Genomic DNA, 26,396 nt, shown 5'->3' with positions numbered 1-26,396 from the left:
AGCGGGGACGGAAGGCAAACAAGGTAAGCAAGCAAGGTAAGGCGGAGAAATGCGGGAGACAGAACCCCAGCGGGGGAAACAGCTGGAGGGCAGAGAAATACTCACACGGAGCGCGAAGGAAGGAACTTCAGCGTGTTAACCCGAAGCGGAGACTGAGGGTTGCAACGCATCGGCGTAGCTGTTCGGTGCGTAGATAACGTTGAACCTCAGGGGGCGTGGCACGGCAGTCCGGACACTAGACCGTAGTGTATAGTTCCGTTAGTGTTTCCTCCATCGATTCCACAGTTTCCAGGACGGACGCATCCTGACAGTATAACCTCTTCTCCTCTGGATTCCTCCGGGTTTCCCCGGATGGTTTCTATGGAAGAGACGTAGTAGTCGGGGTGCACTGAGGTTTCTTGCAGGTTCCCAGGACCTTTCGGTCCAAGGGTATCCCTTCCAAAGTATGAGATACTGGAGAGCCCCGTGTCTGTAACGAGAGTCCAAGATTTGGGAAACTTCATATTCGGGGTCTTCTTCTAAGTTTGGGATGCATTTCTTGATCGGTCTTAGATATGGATCTTTTTTGTAAGCCTTGAGAAGGGACACGTGAAACACTGGATGGATCCTTCGTAAGAAAGGGGGTAGCTTAAGTCGAAAAGCTACTGGATTGATCTGCTGTTCGATGATGTATGGACCAATATACCTTGGAGTGAATTTTCCTGGACGTATACGCCTTGGTAAGTATTTTGTGGATAACCAAACCTTATCTCCAGGCTTCCAGATCGGATTTGCTCGTCGCTTTCTGTCGGCCCATTTCTTATAGGATTGACGGCTAGCTGTTAATGTTTCCTGAGCTCTCGAGTGGGTTTGTTTGAGAGTATGTAACAATTGGTCTACAGTAGGTATGTTAGTGGTTGGAATCACTGACTGTGGGATATGTCGAGGTTCGTATCCATAAGTACATTTGAAAGGGCTCATACCAATCGCTGAATGTGCTGTATTATTATAGGAGAACTCGGCTATGGATAGAAGTTGGCTCCAGTTATCCTGTGTCTGGTTGCAGTAACATCTGAGGTATTGTTCCAGGGTAGCGTTTAGTCGTTCGGTTTGTCCATTGCTCTCGGGATGGAATCCGGAAGACAATGCCCTTTGGATCTGTAATTGTTTACACAATGAGGACCAAAATTTCGAGGTAAACTGAGTCCCTCGATCCGAGACTATTGTATGTGGTAGACCATGTAGTTTGACTACGTCTTTCAGAAATACTTCTGCAGTCTTAGTAGCAGATGGAGTACCCTGGAGGGAGGAAAAATGAGCTAGTTTACTAAAGGAGTCTACTACAACCATGATGGCTGTGAATCCTTCTGAAGGAGGTAAGTCCACGATAAAATCCATGGATATATGCTGCCAGGGACCCGCAGGTAATGTATCCTGTTGGAGAAGGCCCAGTGGTTTGGCCGTGCTGTATTTACCTTGAGCACACGTGGGACAAGAAGATACATAGGCATAGACATCCTTGACCATTGTCGGCCACCAGAAGTTTCTCTTTAGTAGGTGTAATGTGGCTGCTCGGCCCTTATGTCCTGCCGTGGGTAGATCGTGACACCACGCTAGTGCTTGAGACTGTAGACCGGTATTTGGTAAGAACAGCTGGTCGTCTTTAAACAAGTATTCACCCTTCTTGGTTAAGGATGGAAAACGTGTGACTATGGTTCTTGTTTGTGCCTCAAAGACTTGTTGTAAAAAGGTGTTGACTGTTCCTATGAATTTCTTCCCTTGAAGTAACTGTTCGTGATCGGAGTATGAACCCGATTCTTCCCCAAAACTTCGGGAGAGGGCATCCGCTAGGTGATTCTCCTTTCCTGGTAAGTAGGTTAGTTCGAAATCATATTGAGCGAAGAAGTATGCCCACCTGGCATGGCGGGAATTTCGACATTCCATACTCTTGAGTACACTAAGATTTCGGTGATCAGTTCGTACTTGGAACGGGAAGTTCGCTCCTTGTAAAAGGTGTCTCCATTCTTCACATGCCTGTCTGATGGCCAACAGTTCCTTTTCTACTACAGAGTAATTCTTTTCACTCGGGGAGAGTGTCCTAGAATAATAAGCAACAGGATGCTCCAGTTTATCTTCCTTCTTTTGGAGGAGAGCAGCTCCAATCGCTCCTTGTGAGGCATCTGTCTCTACAATAAAAGGTAAGGTTTGATCAGGTTGCCTGAGGATGGGTGCGGAAATGAAAGCCTCCTTGAGATGTTTGAAAGCCATATCAGCTTCTGTGTTCCAGGAAAATCGTGTGCCTTTCTTTAGTAAGGCTGTGATGGGTAGGACAATGTTGGAAAAACCCAGGATAAATTTACGGTAAAAATTTGTCAGTCCTAGGAACCTCTGTATATCTTTTACAGAGTTTGGAGTGGGCCAGTATTGGATGGCTGAGGTCTTGTTGGGATCCATTTCTACCCTTCCTTCTGACAGGATAAATCCCAGATAAGGGACTGTACCAGCCTCAAACAAACATTTTTCTGGTTTGACTAGCAGATGATGAATACTGAGCCTTCGTAGTACCTCTGATACCTGCTGACGATGTTGTGTAAGGGTTGATGAAAATACCAATATGTCATCCAGATAGACCACTATTGAATTGAACAATAGATCACAGAAAACCTTATCCATAAATCTCTGGAATTGAGCTGGAGCATTCACCAACCCAAAAGGCATCACTTTGTACTCGTAATGACCCAAGGGAGTCCGGAAAGCGGTCTTCCATTCGTCTCCTTTTCGTACCCTCAAGAGATGATATGCTCCTCTTAGGTCTAACTTGGTGAACCACTTGGCTCCTTGCACTGCTTCCATTATATCTTTGATCAAGGGCATGGGGTACCGATCCCGAATGGTCAAGCTATTAAGACCCCTATAGTCAATACAAGGTCGGAGCTCCTTGGTGCCTTTCTTGGGGATAAAAAATAAAGATGCTCCGGCTGACGAGGTGGATTCTTGTATAAGACCATTTTGAATATTGGTGTCCAAATAATCTCTTAGAGCTTCCCTCTCAGGCAGAGACAATGGAAACATACGTCCGAAAGGAACTACAGCATCCGGTACCAGATCGATCTTACAATCCTCATTGCGACTTGGTGGTAAAGGTCTGGGTTGAACGTCTGCAAACACATCAGCATACTCTAGATAGTGTCTTGGAATGGTGTTGATACTTCTTACAGAGAGAGTAGACACTTGAGGACATAATTGTTCCTTATCGGATAGACAGGATCGAAGACATTGTTCAGAGCGGAATTCCACTACATTGGCTGTCCAGTCAATGCCAGGATTATGCCTTCTTAACCATGGGATGCCTAGGATTATGGGAAAGTTCGCTGCTCTTATGAGATCGAACATCATCCTTTCCTGATGAAATTTCATCTTTACTCCCAGTTCTTGAGTCTCCTGCCTGATAAGGCCCGAGGACAAAGGGGTACCATCCACCCCTTCTACAGGGATTGGGATAGGTTTCGTTCTTCTGGGGATAGCATGATCTAGAGCCCATTGATCGTCCATGAAGTTCCCGGCCGCTCCACAATCCAACATGGCCAGACATTCTACAGAGTGTCCTCCTTTCCAATCTAGAACCACAGGTATAACCATCAACTGATGTGAGGCATTTGGTACTTGGGGTGTATTAGTAATACAGGGATCTGCTGTTTGAACCCCTTCCTTGTCCCTGTTCAGGGTCGGGGTCTTTCGTTTCCCGATCTCCTGGGAGGTACATGCGGACAATCTCGCAGTAGGTGTTTCTCAGAACCACAATACATACATAAGTTCAAGTCTTTACGTCTTTTCTTTTCTATTACAGTTAGAGGCCCTCGTGCAGTTCCAACCTGCATGGGTTCTTCTGTTTGTCGCGCGGTCCTTTCAGGTATTGTAGGAACAAAGGAGAAGGAAGAGGAGGGTGTTAGTCCAGACTTGGATCTTCGTCTCTCCGTGCGTCTCTCGGCCATGCGGTACTCTATCTGAAGAGCCAGAGTAACCAGTTCCTGGAAGGTCTCTGGTCTAGCGACCCTCGAGAGTTCATCTTTAAGTTCATCTAGTAAACCCCGTCTGAAGAGGGTCTGTTTGGCAGAATCTGGCCATCCTGTTTCCGCTGTGATTCTTTGAAAGGTTGACAAGTACGTCTGTACGTCTTGAGACCCCTGTTTTATATCCAGTAGGTTCTCATATGAGGAGAATAGTACTTCAGGTCTTTCGAATCTTGTGTGGAACTGTTGAACAAAGGCTCCATAATCAGCTAGAATTGGGTCGGCGTTAGTCACCAACGGAGTTGCCCAAGCAAGGGCATTGCCTCCTAGATTGGAGATAAGAAAACCGACCTTGGCTCTGTCAGATACAAACATCCAAGGGCGAAAGGTAAAGTAAACTCGACAGGCATCAAGAAATTCTTTCATTCCATTGGGATTTCCTTCGTACTTGCCACAGGGCAAGGGCATAGGAGGAAGGTCATCTCGTACCTCCTCCCTTTGTGTAACTTGTAGGCGTAGAGCAGCATTATCCGCTTTTAATGCATTATTATCGATCCTTACTGCCTGCAGTTCGGCCGTAATCCCCTGAATAGCATTGACTAGTTCCTGATATTGCTCCAAACTGGCCATTCTTGGGCGTTGCAATCTCTCAGATTTAGGGGGTTCTTTGTTAAGGTTAATACCAGGATCCTCCCTCTCTTCCTTCTCACCTGATTCTTGTTCCTCAGATGAGCTCTCAGTAGTTATCGTCCTTCTGTTTCTCCAAGCTCCCTCTTCTCTCTCTTTGTAGGTTTTGGGACGAACTCGTCTGGAGGCCACCTTGCCAGTTCGCAGAATTGCTCGGCAGTGGGACCCTCAGGGAGTCCGCCCCCAATCCCAGGGAAAAAGGCGTATGCCGGAAAAAACCCTGGCGTGATGGTAAACTGCTGCGGGATGGAATGCAGGAGAGCGTAGAACGTGATTCCCAATAGATTTGTTCAAGAACCAAACAAAGCGAAGCGAAGCAAAATCCAGGCACAACAAGGCGGAGGGTGAGTGAATGCAGCTGAGTGGAGGCAGGATTCGTACACGAAGGAAAGCGAGAAACGAGAGCTGGATCAGAGAAGAGAAGCATAGAGCGGGGACGGAAGGCAAACAAGGTAAGCAAGCAAGGTAAGGCGGAGAAATGCGGGAGACAGAACCCCAGCGGGGGAAACAGCTGGAGGGCAGAGAAATACTCACACGGAGCGCGAAGGAAGGAACTTCAGCGTGTTAACCCGAAGCGGAGACTGAGGGTTGCAACGCATCGGCGTAGCTGTTCGGTGCGTAGATAACGTTGAACCTCAGGGGGCGTGGCACGGCAGTCCGGACACTAGACCGTAGTGTATAGTTCCGTTAGTGTTTCCTCCATCGATTCCACAGTTTCCAGGACGGACGCGTCGTGACACCCAGGCATAATTTGTGCCGCGGTAATAGTGCTGCAAATGGGTGAAACGTGGCAGATTTCCCTTCAGCTGAAAGCTGCAGGTAAAGCTGGGCGACTTTCTGCCCAACTCATAGTTGGGCGGAGCAGTAATGCAGTGGTGATAGTGTTACTGATGCATTTTTACGCTCTGCCTAACTTATGACGAGGCCCTTTGACTTTACGCTGGGAATGCAAAGCTGCAATAATGCTGATTCCCAGTGGCAGGGACATCCAGGAACGGTTGGCGGAACACTGTGGTGGTAGCCAAGCTCCTGACCAGTGGAAGAATGGAAAAGAAGTCAGCAGTGGCATGACCTCAGGGCGCTGGACCTTGTGGTCCTGCAACTGCGCCGGACTGTGTGGCCCAAGTCTGTGTGGATGCCGCAAGGACGAAGCGAGGAGTGAAGTGAAGGAAGCAGAAAGCGCTGAAAGAACACAAGTCCGCTAAGCACTTAGGAAGAACCAGCAACGTTGTCCAGATATGCACCACATAATGAGAGTAGCAGGAGACCTTGTAGGGGCTCGGGGCACATCAAGAATCAAGAGAACCTCACGAGTAATCTCCCTCGTCACAGTAGTGATACCCGGAGAACCAAGAGTCAAGAAAGCCTCAGGAGTAATCTCCCTTTTCATAGTGGTAATCCAAGTAAGATTAAAGAGGATACTAAACAACATGAGTTGTCTGGAGATAATCTTCATAAAGTCATAAAACAGGGAAGAATTGCTGGAACTGTAACACAAAATTTCAGGAGCCCTTGGGAAGAAGTAAAGAGCCGTTTAAGGACTATTGTAAAAGACTATCCGAAGACAGCCTTCTAGGCTGTGTAAAGTGAGAAGAGAAGGGAGTCATTCTCCTGACCACACTCTCTTTGTTCAATCAGAAACTAGTGTAAAGGATTGTTGGAAAATAGATTATTTATATATTTATTGTTAATGTGTTTAGTTAACTACAAACTTTACACATATAAAAAATTCATTTTAAAAATACAAAATTCAAAATTTGAAAATATATCCAACATCTGTGTTACACAATTACATAATTATATCACACATCTGTCATATGCATTTTACGTTTAACATTTATTGCATTTATTCCATGTTCTATTTCACAAAATCCTCTTGAAATCTTATAACATGTGCCTAATGCCTTAATCATATCATATTCTAAAATAGGTTTTTATCAAATATTTTGTCCATAAAGGGATTAGTGCTTCTCAGTGCAAATCATTCCATTAAACCATTTCAGTACTTCAGCGTAGAGTGACAAATGGAGTGCATTATTCTTACCGTTAAAACAATAATACCAGAATCCTTCTTCCTTAATTCTATCGTAATGTGGCACACATCTGCCTAGGCGAGTCATGTAAATCACTCCCACTTTTCTACATTGCGTCATTACATGTCTCGCGTTTTCCAGTTGAGGTGTCTTTACAAATTCGACAGTACTTTTTCTCAGTTGGTAGGTGCAAATCCGCACCCAAAGTCGAAAGTAATGGTAATCCATTCATAAGGAGGAGTAATAAAAATCTACGCACCCCTGGCGATGGGCATAGTAACAAATCATGTGTTGCTGTATTTCTGTTGTAGATTAAAGGCTTGATGCCAATGCAGCTTTTTTAATGTATTAATATGTTCATAATTCTCAATACGATCCCAAGTTTCAAATCTTTTTTCTATGTTTTTTTTTTAACGGAATCCGTACTTTATTACAAATAAAAAGAAATTGAATGGAAGATTTATTCAAAAATCGGCTGCACGAAAATTACTACAACCGAAAATTTCTAATAAATCCCCCATTTGCTGTCATTATAGTGCAAAAAGGCCGTGGGGGTCGTCCCCTGAGCCTTTTTTCACTATAATGCCATCAGGGGTAGAAGGGGTGTCCCCTGCTCCCTATTCAATAAAGATTTTTAAAAAGCTTTAAAAAAACAAAAAGAGGACACTGCGGCGCTGGCTCCCATTCACGCAAGTGAAGGGAACCTGCATCGCAGAGGGATGCAGGACACAGCGGCACACAGGGAGGTGTGCTGCCAAGAGGTAAGTAAGGGAGTGGGGGGCAGTGGGTTGGCACAAATGTTCAGGGAAGTGAAAACCGAAAGCCATTTTAGTTGAAATTACTTTTGTTTTTTTCTCCCTCGAACTTTCCGAATTTGGTAATATATCGGTGATCTGTTGTTTTAATATGATATTCAGTATCCCAATCTGGGCACCAGTCAATCCATTCCAGAGTTTGTTCAACCAAATTAGCATATGCATCAGATTGGTTATTTTTTGGAGCATTCTCTCAATGTTTTCAATAACATACATCTGGAACCTGTTTTAGATTTTATGTGCAACTGGCATCTCCTTTTCAAGGCAAGAGCCATTAATGAAGTCAAGCCTAATTCTAGACACAGTATTTAATAGACACTGCAGGGTCAACACATAATACATTCCTCCAGAAGTTCCCTCCTATTACTCTAAGCCAGTGGTAGTCATTCATCGCCAGGGCGTCAATGTCATACAGTATGGCAGGGCTAAAACATTGGGCCTCATTCCGAGTATGGCGGTAAGGGATAGCGGCCACCGGTAACGAGACGGGTGGCGGTAATCCCTTACCGCCATACTCCGAGTTCCCTCTGCGCCCTCGCCCTTAACGCCTGCTTTGAGCAGGTGTTAAAGTCGAGGGCGCAAAGGGGCCTCCAAGCCAATAACGGTGACCGTAATGAACGGTCACCGTTATTTGCATCTTCCCCATTCCCATTGAGCCCTATGGGGGCTCATTCGGGAATGGGGAAGAGCCTTGGTGAATGGGGAATTACCGCCCCGCCAACCTTGGAATGGGGCGGTGATTCCGCCATCCACCAAGGCGCTGCCGGTCCGGGTACGGCGTCAACCAAGGCGTTAATAGCGCCATTGGTTAGCGCCGTACTCGGAATGAGGCCCATTGTTTATACAACTTTAAAGCACTGGTCAGTTTGTAGCCAGACATTTCCCTGGCAAATCTTACGGCAAGAGAAGTTAATGCTATTGCTGTCCAATCTCACCTGTAAAGTGGTGTCCTCATATAGACCTCTCACCACCCTCAATAAATTGTTAAGGCATCCACATTGTTCCATCTTCGGCCAGAGACTTTTGCGATAAACTGTATTGAGGGCAGGTCTAAAATCAATGAACACAACATACAGGGTTGGTCTGCCTCTCATACCCGCCTCAGTGATAAGCTTGTCCATCAGTCTCAGGTTATGATCCTGGTCTGAAGCCTGTTTGAAATCTCTCAAATAAGTTGAGAGATACTATCCATTTCTGGAACTCATCTAGTATCAGGGTAGCGTACATTTTACCTGCAGTGTCAAGCATTGATAGGAGGCGATAATTAATAGGATCAGTTCTATTACCTTTTTTGTATATCGGTATAAGGTATGTTTTCTTGCCAGAGTAAGGAATCCCACCTTGCAGGTTTACTCTGCAGTACAATATATACAGAATTGTTGGCCACAATTCACCTTCGTTCTTCATTACAATAATTGACAGGGAGTCATTCTCCTGACCACACTCTCTTTGTTGAATTAGAAACCAGTGGAAAGGATTGCTGGAAAAGACATAAAGACACAGCCAGTTCACCAGGAGAAGGGAGTCATTGAGGCTCATTACAACCCTGGCGTTAAGGGGTTAACGGCGCCGTAAAAGGCTGCGGCGCCGTTAAACCCTTAACGCCAGATTCACACTTTAATGCCTGCTTTTTGCAGACGTTCAAGTCTATCCCGCTAAGGGACCTTGGTGCTAATTACGGCAGCATAATTTACCATGCCGTAATTAGCGCCTTCCCCATTCCCATTGAGCCCTATGGGCCAAAAATGGGAATGGGGAAGGGGCCCTGGTGAATTGGGATTTACCGCCCCGCCAACCTTGGAATGGGGCGGTAAATCCGCCATCCACCATGGCGGAATCTGGCAACGCCAGGGTTGTAATGAGGCCCATTATCCTGGTACTATGTTTATTTGAATGCTGAATACTTTTGTAGATTAGTGGTAGGGTTAGAGGTTTAGTTTTTTGGACAGAGGATGGACACTGTTTATTTGGAACAAACACACTGACGATGAGCACCCAATTTGATAATATTTTATGGTAGGGATAAGAGAGCTAGGTCTTTTTTTCTTTATTTCTTGAATAAAACTTTGTTGAAACATATCACCCCTTTGTCGACTCCTTACTCCACCACACCACAATGCCAGACAATTGTATATAGATTTTTTGTATGGCTGTTCATCCACATATCCGAATATCCGAATAAAAGCAAATTCATTCATTCATTCATTCATTCATTCATTCATTTATATTTGTGTTATTTTGCTCTGGTGGTACTAAATTGCACACGAGAAAAATGCAAATGATGGTGGAAAATTGCAACAGTGACAGGTTCCATTTGTCTTGTGCATTTGCTAAGTGCTGTGGGTCGCAGTAGCCGGGAGGTGGACATGCTTGTGGCCCCTTATAGCATTATATAGAACACAATTGTGTGAGAGGGTTCATCATAAGGGGGTCTTCTGAAAAGCAACTACAGACAAACTACTAGTATCAAACATTAAAGGGACAATTTGAACATATTCTTTGGCTCTCCTTTAGCGGCTATGTTCCAAGCGTTCTGTTAAAACATTCTCTAGCATAAACAATACATATTGAAACGTCAAGTGTGAGTTTGATCATTTTGTGGGATGTTCTCTCCATGGACTGATGGCTTTGGAAATAGCTGAAACCAAGCACCACCCACAGTTGCTCCCGAGACAAAATGGTTGTATCCCTTTTCTCAAGCACACCACTGGATCTGAAGGTGTACACCTCAGCATTAGGCAAAGCTCCCTGATCCGCCAGCCCAGCAAATCACTGCAGACTCATTCACCAGATTCGGGTGAATCTGCAGGACCCTGCCAAAAAATGGTAACATCTGAATTTGTCTTGCAAATTAGGACAAGATTGAAAAGCACATACACGGAATTGAGCATTGCGTGATGATTCAGCCAAGAGCGTCATAGTGATTCAGGTATTCTCACGTGGATTCAGGTGAGTTCTGAGGTCGAAACGAGTTTGGAAGCCTATGTAAACAAACAGTGACTACCTGTTTCCTTCGAGGTTTGAGTTTGGTTATAGAAAAGCGATGCAGGTCTGATCCACATCAGGGACTGAAGAAAGAGAGAGATTTGTGAGGGTCAAGGCAGGATTTCTTTTTTTCTTTGGGGACTGTGTGAAATCTGGGATTTAAAACATTTTGTTTTTAGCTAGGAATCTTTAATTTCTGTTTTATTACTTTGTGAACAAGGGACTGAGGGAATTTACTTAGAAAGCCATTATTTAGTTTGTTAGGGAATACGTTTATTTTATGTTGTTTTAATTTAAAGCCTTTGTTACTTAAGTTCATGAAATCTTTATTTTGTTCTTATATTTGAAGCCAGTTCACTTGTTTATTTTTCTTCTTTTAGAGCAAAAAAGTTTACATTGAATTTATTTAGAACTTTTTTTGTTGGTAAAGAAGGCCTGAATGCAGGGGCAGTAACCTGGTGTGTTACTGTCTGTGCAAGAGCAGTACAGCGTTCTGGATCCAGAAGTGGACCTGGGTCTCATGATCTTCTTCTTGGAATCTTAAGGGCAGGAGGCACATTTGATGAACATTCTCGGGCTGAGGTACACAGACAATCTGACTCCTCCAGCAGATGATGCTGCTGCAGAAGTTGCTGGTTGATTGGTGTTGATGATGAGGACAGTGCAGGGTGATGGTGGGACTGGTGGTGACACAGAGGTGGGGGAGTGGTCTCAGCTGGTGGCACAGGCAGTACGCGGGGTGGCAGAAGGAGGTGTCACAAAGACCTGTGTGGGCCCAGAATTTCCCCCAAAAGTACAGGGAAGGCAAGACAGCCCCTCTTGGCTCTGATGGGGTTTCAGCAGCAGAGGCTGAATCCGTGGAGTGCACATTGTTCCCAGGGTCAAAGAAGGTTAAGAGGGTAAGATTTCTGCTGCCCATTCACTGGTTCTCACTGCTCTCCTCAACTACCTGCATCTTTATCTGGGGAGAATTTGTGCATGAGGCGGTAATGGCCAGGGCACAGCAACCTTTTTAGAAGCACCCCCCAAATGCATTTGAACATGCTCAGAGATTTGCTGTGGTGGCGTGGCACAGTGCAACTTTGTAAATTATGTGTTTTGTGTCTGGACAGGGGATATTTATGTTGTTTTCATTTTCTCCTTCCCCTCCCTAAAAAAAGTTAACAAAAAATGGAAATCTGAAAATCAACAAATAAAATGCCCCTAAAAATCACATGTTAAAAAATGTTGAAAAATAAACATTCTAGAAAGGTTAGGAACTTGAAGAGCAGGTGTCCTACTTCAGCATGCATTATGACATTCCTTTGGATACGAGTGGAACCATGTGACACTGACTCTGATTTTGTTTCTTTGTACCCTTCATTAGATAGGTGATGCACCAGCTTTCCTAATACAACAAACACTAATAAATCAGGATGCTTGAGAGTTCACCCTGTGGCAACAGTGAACTATGCCTTGCTGCAATTTTGTAATGTATTGCATTGAGTGTGATAATGTGAAACAAGTCAATTCAATCTCGAGAGTGATCCATCAAGCAACTCCTCCCTATTTGTGCTCATGCCCCCCGAGAGAGTAACATAGAACTTCAGTGTGTGCTGTGACGATTCTCTAGGTGTCATCACTTCTCTCCATGGTGGAGCCCTCTCCTATGAGGCTAGGGAGGTGAGGCCTCTATTCAATAGTCCCCCTAGGGTTGGCAATATGTGTGAGGACCTCATGGGAGGGAACGCCCCTCTTTGGGACAAGAACGGCCACCTGTGTACCATCCTGCACCAACCAGTCACATCCCAGAAATCCCTTACCCCATCTTCCCTCTCTAATATCACTTAGGAGAACAGACCTATGTATTATGCCAGTTTCTTATCTGTATCTGAAAGTGACAGGACTGTGACGAAGAAGATTTTCAGGAACATGAAGAGTGCCTCTGGTGCAATTACTGGGATGAGGTGGCTCCAAGGAAACATGAAGATCAATCTGTCAAAAAGAAGAAAGGACTTTGACACTATGCCAGCGAGAAACTGGCAACAAGGTATAAAAAGAGAGGACGGACGCTACACTGAGCAAGCCCCGCTTTGATAGGCTGCAGGTGTGGTGTTTCAGCATGGGAGTTTCAATCCCAGACTGCAGACCGGAGCAGAGAACACTGGCAAACTGGTGTGGAAGTTCTCCGCAAGCCAAGCTGAGACGGGCCCAGTCAGAAGAATGAGGAGAAGTGGCATGACCATGGGAGAAGCTGAGAAAAGCCAGAAGAGACATACCTCTGTCCCAGGAATCCCTGGTGACATGCTGAAACTCCACAGATGGTAACAGGTGGTGCGGGAGACCCGGAGGGGGCATGGGGTTGGAAGTGAGAAAGGCTGGAGAGGCTCTCCTTTAACCCAATAGTAAGAAAACAACTATTGGGCATACCAAGAGAAGGGTCTTGGATCCCAACAAGAGAAAGGTAAATATCAGAGGAAATCGTCCTCGCAATAGTGGTGGAGACAAGCCCAGTGAACAGGGACCCCAACAAGAGCAAGTCAAGTATCAGAGGAAATCGTCCTCGCAATAGTGGTGGAGACAAGCCCAGTGAACAGGGACCCCAACAAGAGCAAGTAAAGTATCGGAGGAAATCCTCCTCATTACAGTGGCAGAGATAAGTCCACTAAGCACAAGATAAGGGTCTGGGACCCCAAACAGAGAGAAGCAAGCTTGAGAGTAAACCTTCTTATACCAGTGGCAGAGATAGGTCCACTGAACACCAGGGAAGTGACTGGGACCCTAACCAAGGTGAACCCATGGTCAGAAAATAACTTCCTTGATGCAGGGGAAAAAGGAACTCCCTAACCACCAGAAAAACGATTATGAGACACCAGGGGAAGGGAGTCATTCCCCCTGGTCCTGTTGTGAACTATATTGGGAAACACAGACTAATACCAGGAGAAGGGAGTCATTCTCCTGGCAAGAAAATTGAGTTGTGCAAGAATTGGAAAACCAGACACCAGGGGAAGGGAGCCATTCCGTCTGGCCCTTTCTGTTTAAGAGAACATTTGTGAGTTGAACCAGGACACATGGGGAAAGGGAGTCATTCTCCTGGTGAAATAACTTTTGTGTTGTTTGGAACCTTTGAAGTTAACGAGGAGAAGGGAGGCAGTCTTCTGGAGAACAACTTTTTTTGTCGCTTTGGAACTTTCACAGTTGGCCAGGAGAAGGGAGGCAGACTCCTGGACTTTTAAACCACTGCATACTAGTAGAAAAGAGGCATTCTCCTGGTGAAAGTATTTTTCTTTATTTAGCTCTCGTCAAGTTGAAGTGTAAGGGACATAAACAGAGCTTGGACAAGGAAGGAGAACATTATTTTGACTGACACTTTGCCAGTTCCTTTAGTTTTAGGTTGAGGCAGGGACACCCCTCACAGTGATAGAGACAGGTAGGTGTTTGTGGTCTCAAATAAACGTTTATAACCAAAACCATGACCCCTCTTTGTCAGACTCCTTCTTCTACACCCTTACAGTGCCTCACCCCTGCGGGGCAGGAGAGATGTAATAATTCAGTCTCTGCTCCCACTCCTGATAGAAAGGAATGATGTATAAATGGGGTTTGCCCCCACTCCTGTGAGAGATGACCCACACAATTTGAGTGCGTGCCCTCACACCTGCAAGACACACAGTGAGAAAATTCAGTCAGTGTCCCCACTACTGCGAGGAGAGACATACAAGTTCTGTTGATGCCCCAACACCTACGAGACAGGAGGGATGCACGTTTCAGTACGTGCTTACACCACTGCAATAGAGGGGAAATGTTACACTTAAGCATATGCTCACACTCCCGTGAGACAGGAGAGAAAATCCAGTCCATGCTCCCACTCCTCCAAGAGATGAAAGACACAACGTCTGAGTGTGTGCCCTCGCCTCTACAAGACAGAAGATTTATATACATTGAGTCTGTGCCACCACTCCTGCGAGGCAGGAGAGGCATACAATTTGAGTGAGTGCCCCCACCCAGGTAATACAGTATATATGTAAAAAGTCAGGGTGTGCCCTCGTCCCTGTGAGACAGGAGGGACTTAAGAAATGAGTATGTGTCCTCATCCCTGTGAGACAGGAGGAGAAATGTAAACATGAACTCTCTGCTCCCACTCCTGAGAGACGGGAAAGTCGAAAAATGTAGTCTGTGTCCTCAACCCTGCGAGACAGGAGAGGTGCAATATTTGAATGTGTGCCCTCACCGCTGTGGGACTGGAGAGATGTAAAAATCTCTGCCCCAACTTCCCCAATGACAGCATATGCATTCAAGTTCTGTGTGTGCCCCCACTCTTGCAAGACTGGACAAACATACAATTTGAGTGTGTAGATGAACCTATTCAATCATTGGAACATATAGGGAAAATGTATCATGCACACCTGTATTCATTCTGATAGTAGACACACAAAACACATCACACTTGGTACTTCAGACTCTAGGAAAGGGCATCATCAATATTGTTGTTCATCATCAGATCCGTTGCAAGCCATCATCATCACCACAACACAATGACATCTCCAGAGCTAGTAGTATTAATGGAAACCCCAGTAGCCTCAAGCTCCAGTCTACTGCCCAGGCCGCCCTCTTCACTGGGTCATCCTTTGACTCATCCATGACCTGCTGCTGATATTGAGGACCCTGTCTCTGTGCTTGCCAGAGCAATGATATCTTGCCACACTTGACTGGGATATGGTGCTCATTCGTTTTAAAGAATGTCAGTTGCTCTACATTTGCTACAAGAGTTACAGAGAGGCTTCTCCCATGGTCAGAGACAACAGCACCAGTTGCACTAAAAGTGTGCTCTGTCTGTACACTAGCTGGGGGAAGCTTATGTTGAATAATGGATACATGGGCAAGTGCTGCTTGTAACACAGATTACTTGGAAAAACAATACTGCAGTGGGTCATCTTAACTGTCAAGCTGTCATAGCAGGCTCAAATGTGCATCTAACATGTGTGTAGCTGTAGGCCCGATACCTCTACCTCTTGTCCTCCCATGCAATGCCATATTGAGTTCCATAGGGGTTAATGTTTGTGAGTTGCACACTCCACACTGGGTGCCCCTAAACCTGACACAGTTGCCTTTGGGAATTTGCTACCAGATAAAGACAGACCTCTTTGTGCCGTTGTGGATGTTCAGTTGTTGTTGCTGCCTGTTCTTCAAACCTCTGCTCTGGAAGCAATTGATCTTGCAAATGCCTACCGAGTGCAATCTTTCAAGTTCCGACAAAGTCTTCTGTGTTTGTGTCATATTATCCAGAGTCTAGAATGCAGACATTTTAATGTTAAAACAGGATCAGCAGATGATGCCAAAAGATACTAAATGTTTTCCTTCATGTTTTTTTATAGTGGGTTATTCTGAAAGATTGCAGCAGTTCTCTCACAATTTGACTCGCCTGTGTGATCATGTTCTGTTGTAGTTTTGGACAAGTTCCTTTTGAGCAAGCAGATCAATGGAAGTACCTCACTCATTGTTTTAGTTCACAACCTGCATGGCTTCCCCAAAGTGCTGTAGCAAATAGCAGACATTGTGCATGAGATGCCAATGAGTTGGGGTGCAACGACCCGATGTAATTGTAGTCACTTACAGCATTGCTTTGCTCACACAGCTGTTCAGGCATGTGTAATGTTCAATTTCAGCAGCTAGCAAGGATATTTGTATCTGGCGGTGTGGGAGTTTATGCGGCAAAGCAAAGCACTCAAAGTATTTTTAGTGCTATATGGCTTGCTGAAATGAGAGTAGATCATGTGTGCCACAGCCAGCATATCATTGACCGGGGATCATTTGCTGACAAAACGTGTCACTACAAGGTAGAGAACACACACAAAGCATAGCCCATGCATTGAGTGCGCCATCCCTAGTGAGTGCATCAGTGACACTGGAGCCATTGCCCGCGGCCAGAAAGCCTAATGCTAGTTGCTTGGCAGTTAGGCATTCAGATTGCTGCACTTTATCCCAGATGTCTACACTTGAGTGGCTCCTACCAGCAATGACTTGCATACACAAAGTGGCTTGCTGGTGGACAGCATGAAGCTGCTCTGATGTTTTCACTTGCTTACAAATATGAGGGTATGGGACCCAATGTGATGTTATAGCCATGTAATCAGTGTTTTGCCCGCTTGTCCAATAATTGATATTAAAGTGGACTTTCTCACCCTATGACATATCCAAGGAATTTCTCGCTGCAAGATCTAATACATGATACCATGCAGGTAAAGCCATCCATTAAAAGTAAGCCCGGCTGGTAATTTGCCAGCAGGCATCAGCATTTGCCATCGACTCCCAGAAACATACCTTTACAAGAAAGGCACAGCATTATCATCAATTTAGCATTGAGCAGCTGTACTTGTGGAAGGTCATCACAATATGTGTAGCTGTGTTCAAATGACTCGCTGGCCCTAGACATCGTTTCCCTACGGCCACTTTGTTTTTGGGTAATGCTGATGACACTGGCAGACACATTACTTTGCTGAGGGAGTGACACATCTCCCAGATCTGTAGAAATCATATGGGGCATTGCCAGCCTATGGCTGCATGTTCACTGGCTCCTGGGGGTATCCTGTGTAACATGTTGGTCCCACACTTCTTGTGCATGTTGTTGCTTCAGATGGCCCAGCAAGGATGATGGGCCCAGATTGTCCCTGCCTTTCGACTGGACACAACCATTCTGCACAGAGTGCAGGTGCCAAGATGCAGCTCTTGGTCCACACCAAAGATACACAGATATTCACTGTGTACTCACAGGAGGTGTCATTGACTGTTGAACAGAAGAACCGGAACTTGGTGCAAGGTGTGCAGGTATAAGCATTACTACTGGTTTCTTTGATGCTCTGGTAGTGGGTGTATTTGATTGATGTACACCCCTTCCACCTCTGAATCTCTGGAACAATGCAAACAGAGTGCACACAGAATGAATGCTTTCTGTTGCTATTTCTGCACTCTGAACCTGTGCAGGGGCTGTGGTGGTAGTAGGCATCATTTCAGGCTGTGTTTGTTCCTCCAAGCCTACCTCTGGGCCACCGCTGGGATTGAACTCATGCCAGTGCTCACACCTGTGAATATATCTCCTAATGTTCTCTTACAAGAAGAGGGGGTGTAGTCAACATGATGTTCATCACCATCACGCCCATAATCACCACCACCATTGCCATCAACGAAATTAGAGGACAAAGTAGTCGAAGGTGTGGGAGATGCAGTGGGTGTGCATGGCTGAGAAACAGTCTTTTCAAAAATGGGAAATTTGGCATGACTGTGCTGCCCATTACCTACTGCTGAGAGCTGCAAATCAAACCCTCCTCAAGAACATCTCCGCCTTCAGCCACAGATTCAGTGGCAGTCTCTTCAGCTACCACCTCAACAGACCCCTGCATAACTTGGCAGTCTTGTCTGTCACAACAAAGGATCAGGGGACACGACCCCTGTTTGACAGACCCTAATCTTCAGGTAGTTTGGGTTGGGGCTTGGCTGCACTGAAGTGGTAGAAACAGCTAAGCTAGAGATGACATTGAGAGGACAACCATGCACCATCATAACCGTTTGTGTTACTTTTTGCATCAAATGCCACAGACACTGGTAGGCCCTATTTCAAAAGGAAGTAGCACTGTATGCTCTTGCACCCGACCTCCACTCAACTACTGAAAGTAGCTGAAATGTGTTCATGTGTTCATTCAAGTTCTCTGGAATCCTACTGCTCTCAAGCAAGTGGTGTGCTGTGTCATACAGTTAATCAACCCACTACAAAAGCCCACCACCAGTGATCACCACTGCCTTCATCAATATTCCAAGCACTCCCAATGTTGTTTGTGTTCCCCAAAACAATTCCACTGCGTGTTTGTGTGTGAGTGTGCCCATTCAAACAAGTTGACCCAGCACACATTCCTCCTCTTTCCTACTGCTAAGTGCTCAAGCAGGTGGTGTGTTGTCTCACACGGCCAATCATCCTGCCACAAACGTTCCGCCGCCTGTGATCACTACCACCTCCAATCATTTTTGGAGTGCCGCCAAATTCTTTTCTGTTCCCCTAAAGCTGTTCAACTTCTTATTTTTTGTTTGAGTGCGTCTTTTCAAACAAGCTGTCCCACTGCAAATTATTCCTCTGTTGTACTGCTCAGTAACAAAGCAGGCGGAGTGTTGGGCCACACAGCCAATCAACCTGCCACTAATGCCAACTTCCTGTGATCACCATCTCTAATGATGTTCTCAATACTCCCAAGACCCCAAAATGAGTTTCTGTGCTCCCCAAAGTTGTGTAAAATGTCATTCATCCCCAGTGCATATATGCAAAGTAGATTGTTGCGGTGCCTGACAAAGAATATGAAATCTCACAACAAATCCCAATGGCTGGCCTGCTGCCTGTATGTGCAATGCAGATCGCTTTTAAATGGTGGTTTCCAAAATAAAACATTCCATTTTCTTCTGTTGAACACTGCCTAAACACCTTGTGTGTTCCCTCCTGCAAAGATGTTTTGTTTCCTAAAGTCCAGATGTCCTACCTAAAAATTAAAATAAAATGCTTTAGTTCTCAAACAGCAACAGACACCTAAAGATGACTTTGCCTTTAAAATGTCTTTCCTTTGCCTCTTCCTGTAAATATATTAAATGCACAACAAGCAATGTTTTGTTTTCAAGCCTAAAAAATCCCTGCCTACAAAAGAAAGTATAGCTCTCCAGCTCTCAAACAGCAACAGACACCAGTGCACACCACCCTCCTCCCTCTCTGAAAGGTTCCCAGAGGTTGCCGAAGAGCTCCAGCAGGGTTCTCAGCTCTATAACCAGGCGGATCTGCCCGCTCAAACCCTTTTACCTGAATCTTAAAATATGGTGAAAATGTGGATGATTCGAGATTTAGATGTATAATTCAGCCCCAGTTTATGCCAGACACAGCAGGCCCCATTATCTAAGTTCCTATAGCGGTATCTGTGTAAAACTTGTATGCATTGATTACGATTCCTATAATCTCAACAGCAAGTTTGTTGTTTTTTCTGGTGGATCTGGGGCATAGAACGGATTTGCCTCCTGCTCTTACCCTCTGCCAGCCAAAAGCAAATGCATTTACACCAGCATGACATGCCCGTGAAAATGCTTTGGATTGGTATGGAATGCTCCTGTTTTGTAAATACTGTCTTCCACCTGCTTGCTTTTTAGCAACTGATAAAAGCAGGCAGATTCCACAGGAATCCGATCCATGAAATCACACGGTGATGGAACACCATTTGGTTTTGTCAGGTGGAACGGGACCGGGTGGCAGAAGCGGTACTCTAGTTACATTCCCCCATTCCGCTTGCCAAAACCACTAGAACCCCGACAGCGGAAAAGGCTTTCTTAAAATAGAGGTAACACGTTTACCCATGGCTTTTACGTGACTTCTCGTGTGGATGACAGAATGACCCCCATTGAAGGCGGATTAAAAATCAGGATCTGATGAGATTGTTGGTCTGTAAATTCCAGAGACCTTTCATGTGATTGGCTCCTATGGAAATACAATACTTCTGTTATCCACCATAAATGAAACTCTTATCTCGGTATCAATAATAAAGTGCACGTCTTAATAGAAGATTGGATACAGAGGTGCTTTATTAGAAGCCTGGCAAAAATACTAATTACTTTTAATTGTTTCATTTCTTCATTGAGGCCAATGGTTTTATTTTAAACAAATTTCAGCCGTAGCCACTGTTCATGTTGCAGCAATATATTTCATTAGGGCCCACTAGATATGGCCTTTGACTGTAGACAGTGGCACAAAGACCCATTACCCCATGCCTAGTAGATGTGATCACTGTAGGTGTACAATATTCTTTTTTTGCTCTCTGTCCAGATTCCTAGGAGATTCCCACGATATTCCCCTGATAATGTCAACAAACTACACATGCAACAGCAATGTAAAACCCATGCCTGCTGTATGTCCCCGATGATCCCAAAACCTTGAACATCAAAAACTCTTCCCAGACCTCTCAGGCACACACCAAGTGCCCCCCTCCTCTGTCCATGCCCCAACCGCACTCTCCTCAGCTCCTTTTCCAATCCCTGTCCCTCTCCAATTACCCGCTTTGACTCTTTGGTTCGTGTGGCACATTTTGTTTTCTGAGCATGTCTTAAACTGCAGCTGCGCAAATCTCATGAGAAACGTTCAAACTGTAACTGGCTCCTCAGACCAATCCCAACTCTTCAATTTCACATGGTATCCTCATTCCCAATCCCCACTTCTATCCCAATGCAATTTTCTTCCTTCAAATAGCTTTTTGAGCACTTTTCATTTTCACATTCATCTGGTATTACCCCAGTAATCGCTTGCATCGAGCAAAAATAAAAAGGAGGCTTTTCTTTTCTGAAAATACACTGTGCTGCAAAGCACCATGAGGGATGTAGCTATTTTTTTCCTCGTCAAATATTTTAAAAACTATTGGATGGCTTTACCCCAGACCTGTGCCGGAAATTAAATCAACACTTCTTGCACAAGTTGATTCTTATTTGGTTCAAACACGCCGCTTTTGCACTTCGGCTTTACCAAATTTGGACTTTTTATCGATGGGAAAATGAATGGGAGTAGGCCGAAAACAGCATTTATTTTCCTTGTTTTCATTTTTGTATGAATCTTTCCCAAAATGTCCGGTTTGGGAGGGCTTGTGACAAACTTTTGGTAAGGAAAATGTCATCCAAATTCATCATGAAAGTCAAAAGTTATTAGCAATATAATTTTTACATTTCCTTTTACACCTTTATCTAAAGGGTGGCGACTGCTTATTCAAAGCAACAAAACCCTTGAAATTCAGCAAGTGGGGGGAGTGATTGCCATCTTAACTCGACGTCCCCCTCGTTGATTTCCCCATAATGGTATTTTGTAACTCATTGTGAATTCCTTCTGTGATATCATGTATGTGCTTGTGTTCTTTGCAACGAAGGGGCAGGGGCGCCGAATTAAGATGGCCATCACTTCCCACAGCCACTGAATTTCATGGGTTTTATTGCATTAAATCTGATCACCTTAACTCTCTCTTAACTGAAGTTTTTTCACAGAAGCACAAACAGAGCACAAAGAATTAAAACTTAAATCTAATCGATACCGTGCACTTCTTTGCAGAAAATACCATCCAAAAATATCATTTGTGGCGCAATGCCATGAATTAACGTTCTTTGGTTACAAGAGTGAGAATAAACAAATTACTGATATGGGCTATAACTGCTGCATGGTCGAACCAAGGGGACTCAACCTGTCCATTATGTGGGGCATTGCATGACGATCTCCTAATTTTTACTTCTTCTGTCCAATCTATACTACGATCAGAATAATTAACTTACTCCCTACCCTTAGAGAGTCAGGGATTGAGCAATGTAGACTGGGCGGTACTCCCATATACAAGACACGCCTTATTCTCGAGGTCCAGAATAACAACACATCTGTGATGAGGTATTGCCCTTATAAATAGCTGAAATATAATCTGGGCGATACAGCAGCTCTCTCTAGTGCAATATTTTACGGGCATGTATTAATGTATGTGTGGTCGACATTTATGGAATCTTGCACTTGAATTATCCTGTCGCTAACAGCTTTGTCTAATCGCTTTTTAACATATCGTCATATTCGTTGAATAATTTGTTACTGTATTTTATTGATTGTATGTCTCTTTTATGACACTTTGTGTCGAAATAAAGCAAGACATTTAAAATAATTCAACATTTTCACACAGAACAAAGCAGAGATACCTTGTATAGATTGTATTGAATAGTTTTAAATATTTTGCTATAAATACCACATTTGAATAATATATGCACGCATGCATTTTCTATTGTGTTATGTGTCTACATATTTAATTTAACTTTGAATAAATTAAATGCATGAGTGTATGCTTGAACTGACATAAAATTAATTGTGGTGATGCCGCAAATACGATCTAATTTGTACAATGCAAGGATTTCCCCAAGGGCCACATTTCTTGTTATAATCTAAAAAAAACGCTTGTGTTATTTAATACTTCCAGGTAATTTTACAACATTTCTTTTTTCCTCCAAAGCGAATTCGTCAAGCCAGCAGGCCAGCACTGGACTGGGGGCCTTCTCTAGAAGAGAACAGGACGGGCCTGTATGTGAACACCTTGGCCGGCAGCCAGTCCCCAAAACCCCTGATGGTCCACATGAGAAAGTACGGTGGTATCACCAGTTATGAAAACACAGCCATCGAGGTGGACAGAGAGATTGAGGAGGAAGAAGAGTCCATGATGTAAAGCTGCCGGAGGAACTATGCTGGGGTTTGGGGGGGGAGGGGCGTATACGACTCTGGGCCATCATATGGCAGCAGCATTGATTTCCTCCCAGAACGTCATGTGACGAACGTCTGGTCATCAAGATGCTACGGAGTCACTGCATTGAAACATAAATAACCAGTCTTTCTGGTTCGTCGTCGGAGAACATACTGTTCATATTGAAAATGGATATTTGTTGGTTTTTGTGTTCATGTCCCAGTGTCTGTGACATTGCGTCCGTAAGTGTAGTGCCCTTGTTTTACCTGTAACAGGTCCTATTTCTGCAAAGCCCACCCGCTGGGGTACCAGAATGATCCACTATTGGTTAAGATTGAGCTGAATAGGGGGGTGTAGGCCCTCTGGATCCCTCTTTGGCGTAATCCTACACAGCTAACAAGAGCGGTTAACCATCATAGGGGGATCGATAAACTTACACCCTCGATTAAGTGATTTTTCAGTTCCCACCCTTAGATTCAAGGTGTTAGCCCAGTTATATTATTCGAATTTGGGCTTGGTACATTAACCATGTAGGATGGGCATTGCCTGAATAACAGTGCATAAGAGTTAGAACAATACACCCAAATATTAGTTACCTACCAGAAAGTTGTGGAGTTATCATTTCTATAAGCACAAGACAACACTCAGGCTACTCCGCCAAGGCTGTGGTGTAAGAGCGGTCTTTTATTGAGAGCAAACCTTCTTCATGGATACCTTTGTACTACACCTGAGTGCTACTGTCTTCATCTGAAAACTTTTCTGGATTTAAGTGGTGCCCTCAAACTGCTGCTACAAAACATAGGACTATAGTTGTCTATGATCACTCACGGTGTAACCGAAACACCTACAAATAGATAATTGTGTCCATGTTATCAATGGCCAGGCAGAACAAGTAAGGAGCATTGTCGAAAGATCTATACTATCATAATGCTGACGAACAGCCACATATGAGCATTTGGACTCTTCAGCATCTCATAAGGACTGGTCTTCGGTTTACAGTGGCTTTGATCTTCTTTGTACGGAACTATCATGAATCACAATTTGCCAGTTCTGTGGGGCAAACTGCTGTCAATGTACTTTCTAGACATGTATTCTCTTGTGTGATGTTACTGCCATTCGATCAATTTGGAGAAGTGACCTTCATCCCCAACTGGAGATCCTATGTGAGCAAATTCTAGTGGAATAACTATTCAGTGCCAAGGATCCTTGCAGGTCTGGTGTGCCATTCCAGGTATATCACCATTCGGCGGCTACAGTGACGATTATTCCATAGAGTGAGAGATACACGTCGATTCTACAAAGGTTGATCAGTAAAGAGCAAAATAAGGAGCCATCATAACCTCACAGTCAATTATATCTTTGCAAGGGCTTTGAGTGAAACAGCATGAGATTAAACAATCTCAACCCTTCTACATCAGTAACCAAGGATCCGCCATAATGATAGTGTCCCAGCAACAAAGAGATGTTTTTGGTTATACTATTAAAGAATACCCTTGCATCTGGTGGGTTGAGACCGGATCCCTGCAACCAGTTCTCACTGATGTTCTCTACTCTGTGTTGTAGAGGTTTGCTGGCTGGCTTATATCTCACCCACCAACCAGTGAAAGCCAAGTCTCCAACAAGGTCCCGATTCCTTTCTGGGACGACTCCAATTGTTTGGTCTTGAGCGTAACCTTTTTGATCCTGTTTGCTCTCTCCAGGATCATACACCAAAAATGAAAGTTTACAAAAATCTTTTGCTTCTTCAGAATGTTCATTTAATCTGGCCAACGTGAAGCCTAGTGCCCTAGCAATTAAATGACTGCCAATACTGTGCTATTTTAATCAAGAGATATGTTTGCATCTAAGAGTATCGGCCAATGGAAACCTACAGAACTAGTGATGAGCTGAACAAACACAGGCTACAAAACTGTAAAGAGGTGCACCATTGACTTGATGTTGAAGACTGTGTATTGCCAAAGGCACTGTCTTCTTAGTGACTTCCTTGGTTCAGAAAAGGCATATTTTGTGAAAACGTCTTGTGTTTCACTGCATAGTGTGGTCCTTCTTGTTAACAACTTATGCTGATCAGGATAGAGTTAGACTCTCTCTCAACCCAAATTCAAAATTGAACACTTCGTGGCAAAGGCTTCTTCTACCCTAGGCCCAAGAAGGCATGGTCCCCCACTGTGTGCCAAGGGAAATCAGGCACAGATATTGGTTGAGTGGCATGCTAACAATACGTCTTTGGACACTCTCTTTCAGTCAAACAAATAAGCATAAGGGGAGGTACCAGAATCCATGCAAGCAGGGAAAAGACAGTGGGCCTCATTATGAGTCCGGAGGTAGCCGTGCCAGTAAAACCGACAGGCTGCCGCCAGACTTGTGTATTTTTCCGGCGGCTTGCTTCACAGAAACACTGGAGGAGTACGACCCCAGTGTTCCTGGAAGTCAGGCACCGGAAAATTGTTAATCCCCATTCCCATTTGAGTCCAATAGGGTGCTTCCGTGAAAGTCTGCAGGACGGCACCCGCCTGCAGACTCTGAGTGTGCCGTCCGGTAACAACTGTACCGGTAGGCTTACCAGCACCGGTGTTACTGGACCGGTACACTCGTAATGAGGCCCAGTGATTTTACTGGCCTTGTTACCGAAGAGCAGCAACGTTCCTTTGATTGTGCAGAGAGGAGGACTGAACAGTAGGGAAATGAGGAACCATTCCAAGAGGTCAGTGCTTAAGGAGAGTCAGTAGAACATAGGGATCACATGATATGTTACTATCCCTTCCTCACCTCCACAGTCTAGGTTAGTGTGGTGGACAATTATCCAATTTCCTAATAGAGCAGCCCGTCTCTGAATGATTTCCACCGTAATGGTGTAAATAATTACAATCCTAGCCGGTAGGGATGCTGCTTGGTGTGAGGCTCTCATTCAGAAATGTAAACAATGTCATTGCAATAACAAAGATGTCTTCTGTGTCTGTGTGTTAAAGCAAATAAAGTACTCTGAGCATCGCCTCAACAGGGTGGGAGCAATCTTCCGCATGGGTCCCAATGCCTTTTTGTTTCATAGATATTTCAGAGAGAGGAGCAGTCCCACGAGTGGGTGCCCTGCAGTAAATAGTGAGTAGGTTAAGAATGTACCTGTTGAGGATGGAAATAGGAGAAAGCAGGAAAAGGGGATCATGCGTATCAAGACGGAACAGAGAGAAAAGTGCACAGAGAGCTCTCAATACAAGCGCACACCCAAACACGCACGCGCGCACACAGCATGTATGTGCTGGAGTACAGCCAATAGATGCACTTTCTGGATGGAGGTAGTGCAAGTTCAGTGAGTGGGATATTGTGCCGGTATAATACTGGAGCACCTTTCAGGGACAAGAGATGGAGGATGTGAATGGCCTTGGATGTATCTGGGAGTAAGGCATTCCGGGTGTGGCGAGAGGTGGGGGAATAACTGGAAGCGAGAGGAACACAGTTTGGGGGTGAAGGATGGACAAATTGAGCAGAGTGTCAGACTGTAGGGGGGCCTGAGATGGGGAATACCAGGAGAGATGTATCCAGTTAAGAGAGGCAAGCCCATGAATGGATTTAAAGGAAAGTACCAGTGTTGCACGCTGTTCCAGCCAGCATGAGGCAATGGGGCCAGGAGGGAGAAGACCTGGGTTAAGAATC

General features: G+C 44.7%; 1 protein-coding gene across 2 annotated transcripts in view; it reads left to right on the top strand.

The window, feature by feature from the left end:
* The window catches only part of SLC6A7 (solute carrier family 6 member 7), a 543,627-nt gene extending 517,865 nt beyond the window's left edge, over positions 1-25,762 (top strand). For both annotated transcript variants that reach the window (XM_069654061.1, XM_069654062.1), the window contains exon 14: positions 22,521-25,762. In XM_069654061.1, the coding sequence (XP_069510162.1) occupies positions 22,521-22,730 (210 nt within the window). In that variant the 3' untranslated portion in view covers positions 22,731-25,762. The remainder of the gene's footprint in view (positions 1-22,520) is intronic.
* Positions 25,763-26,396: the final 634 nt, after the last annotated feature.

Source organism: Ambystoma mexicanum, chromosome 3q, assembly GCF_040938575.1.
Source record: "Ambystoma mexicanum isolate Mex_15411 chromosome 3q, UKY_AmexF1_1, whole genome shotgun sequence".
Taxonomy (NCBI): domain Eukaryota; kingdom Metazoa; phylum Chordata; class Amphibia; order Caudata; family Ambystomatidae; genus Ambystoma; species Ambystoma mexicanum.
The sequence above is the reverse complement of the archived record's forward strand: the minus strand, read 5'-3'. Positions and strand labels throughout refer to the sequence as shown.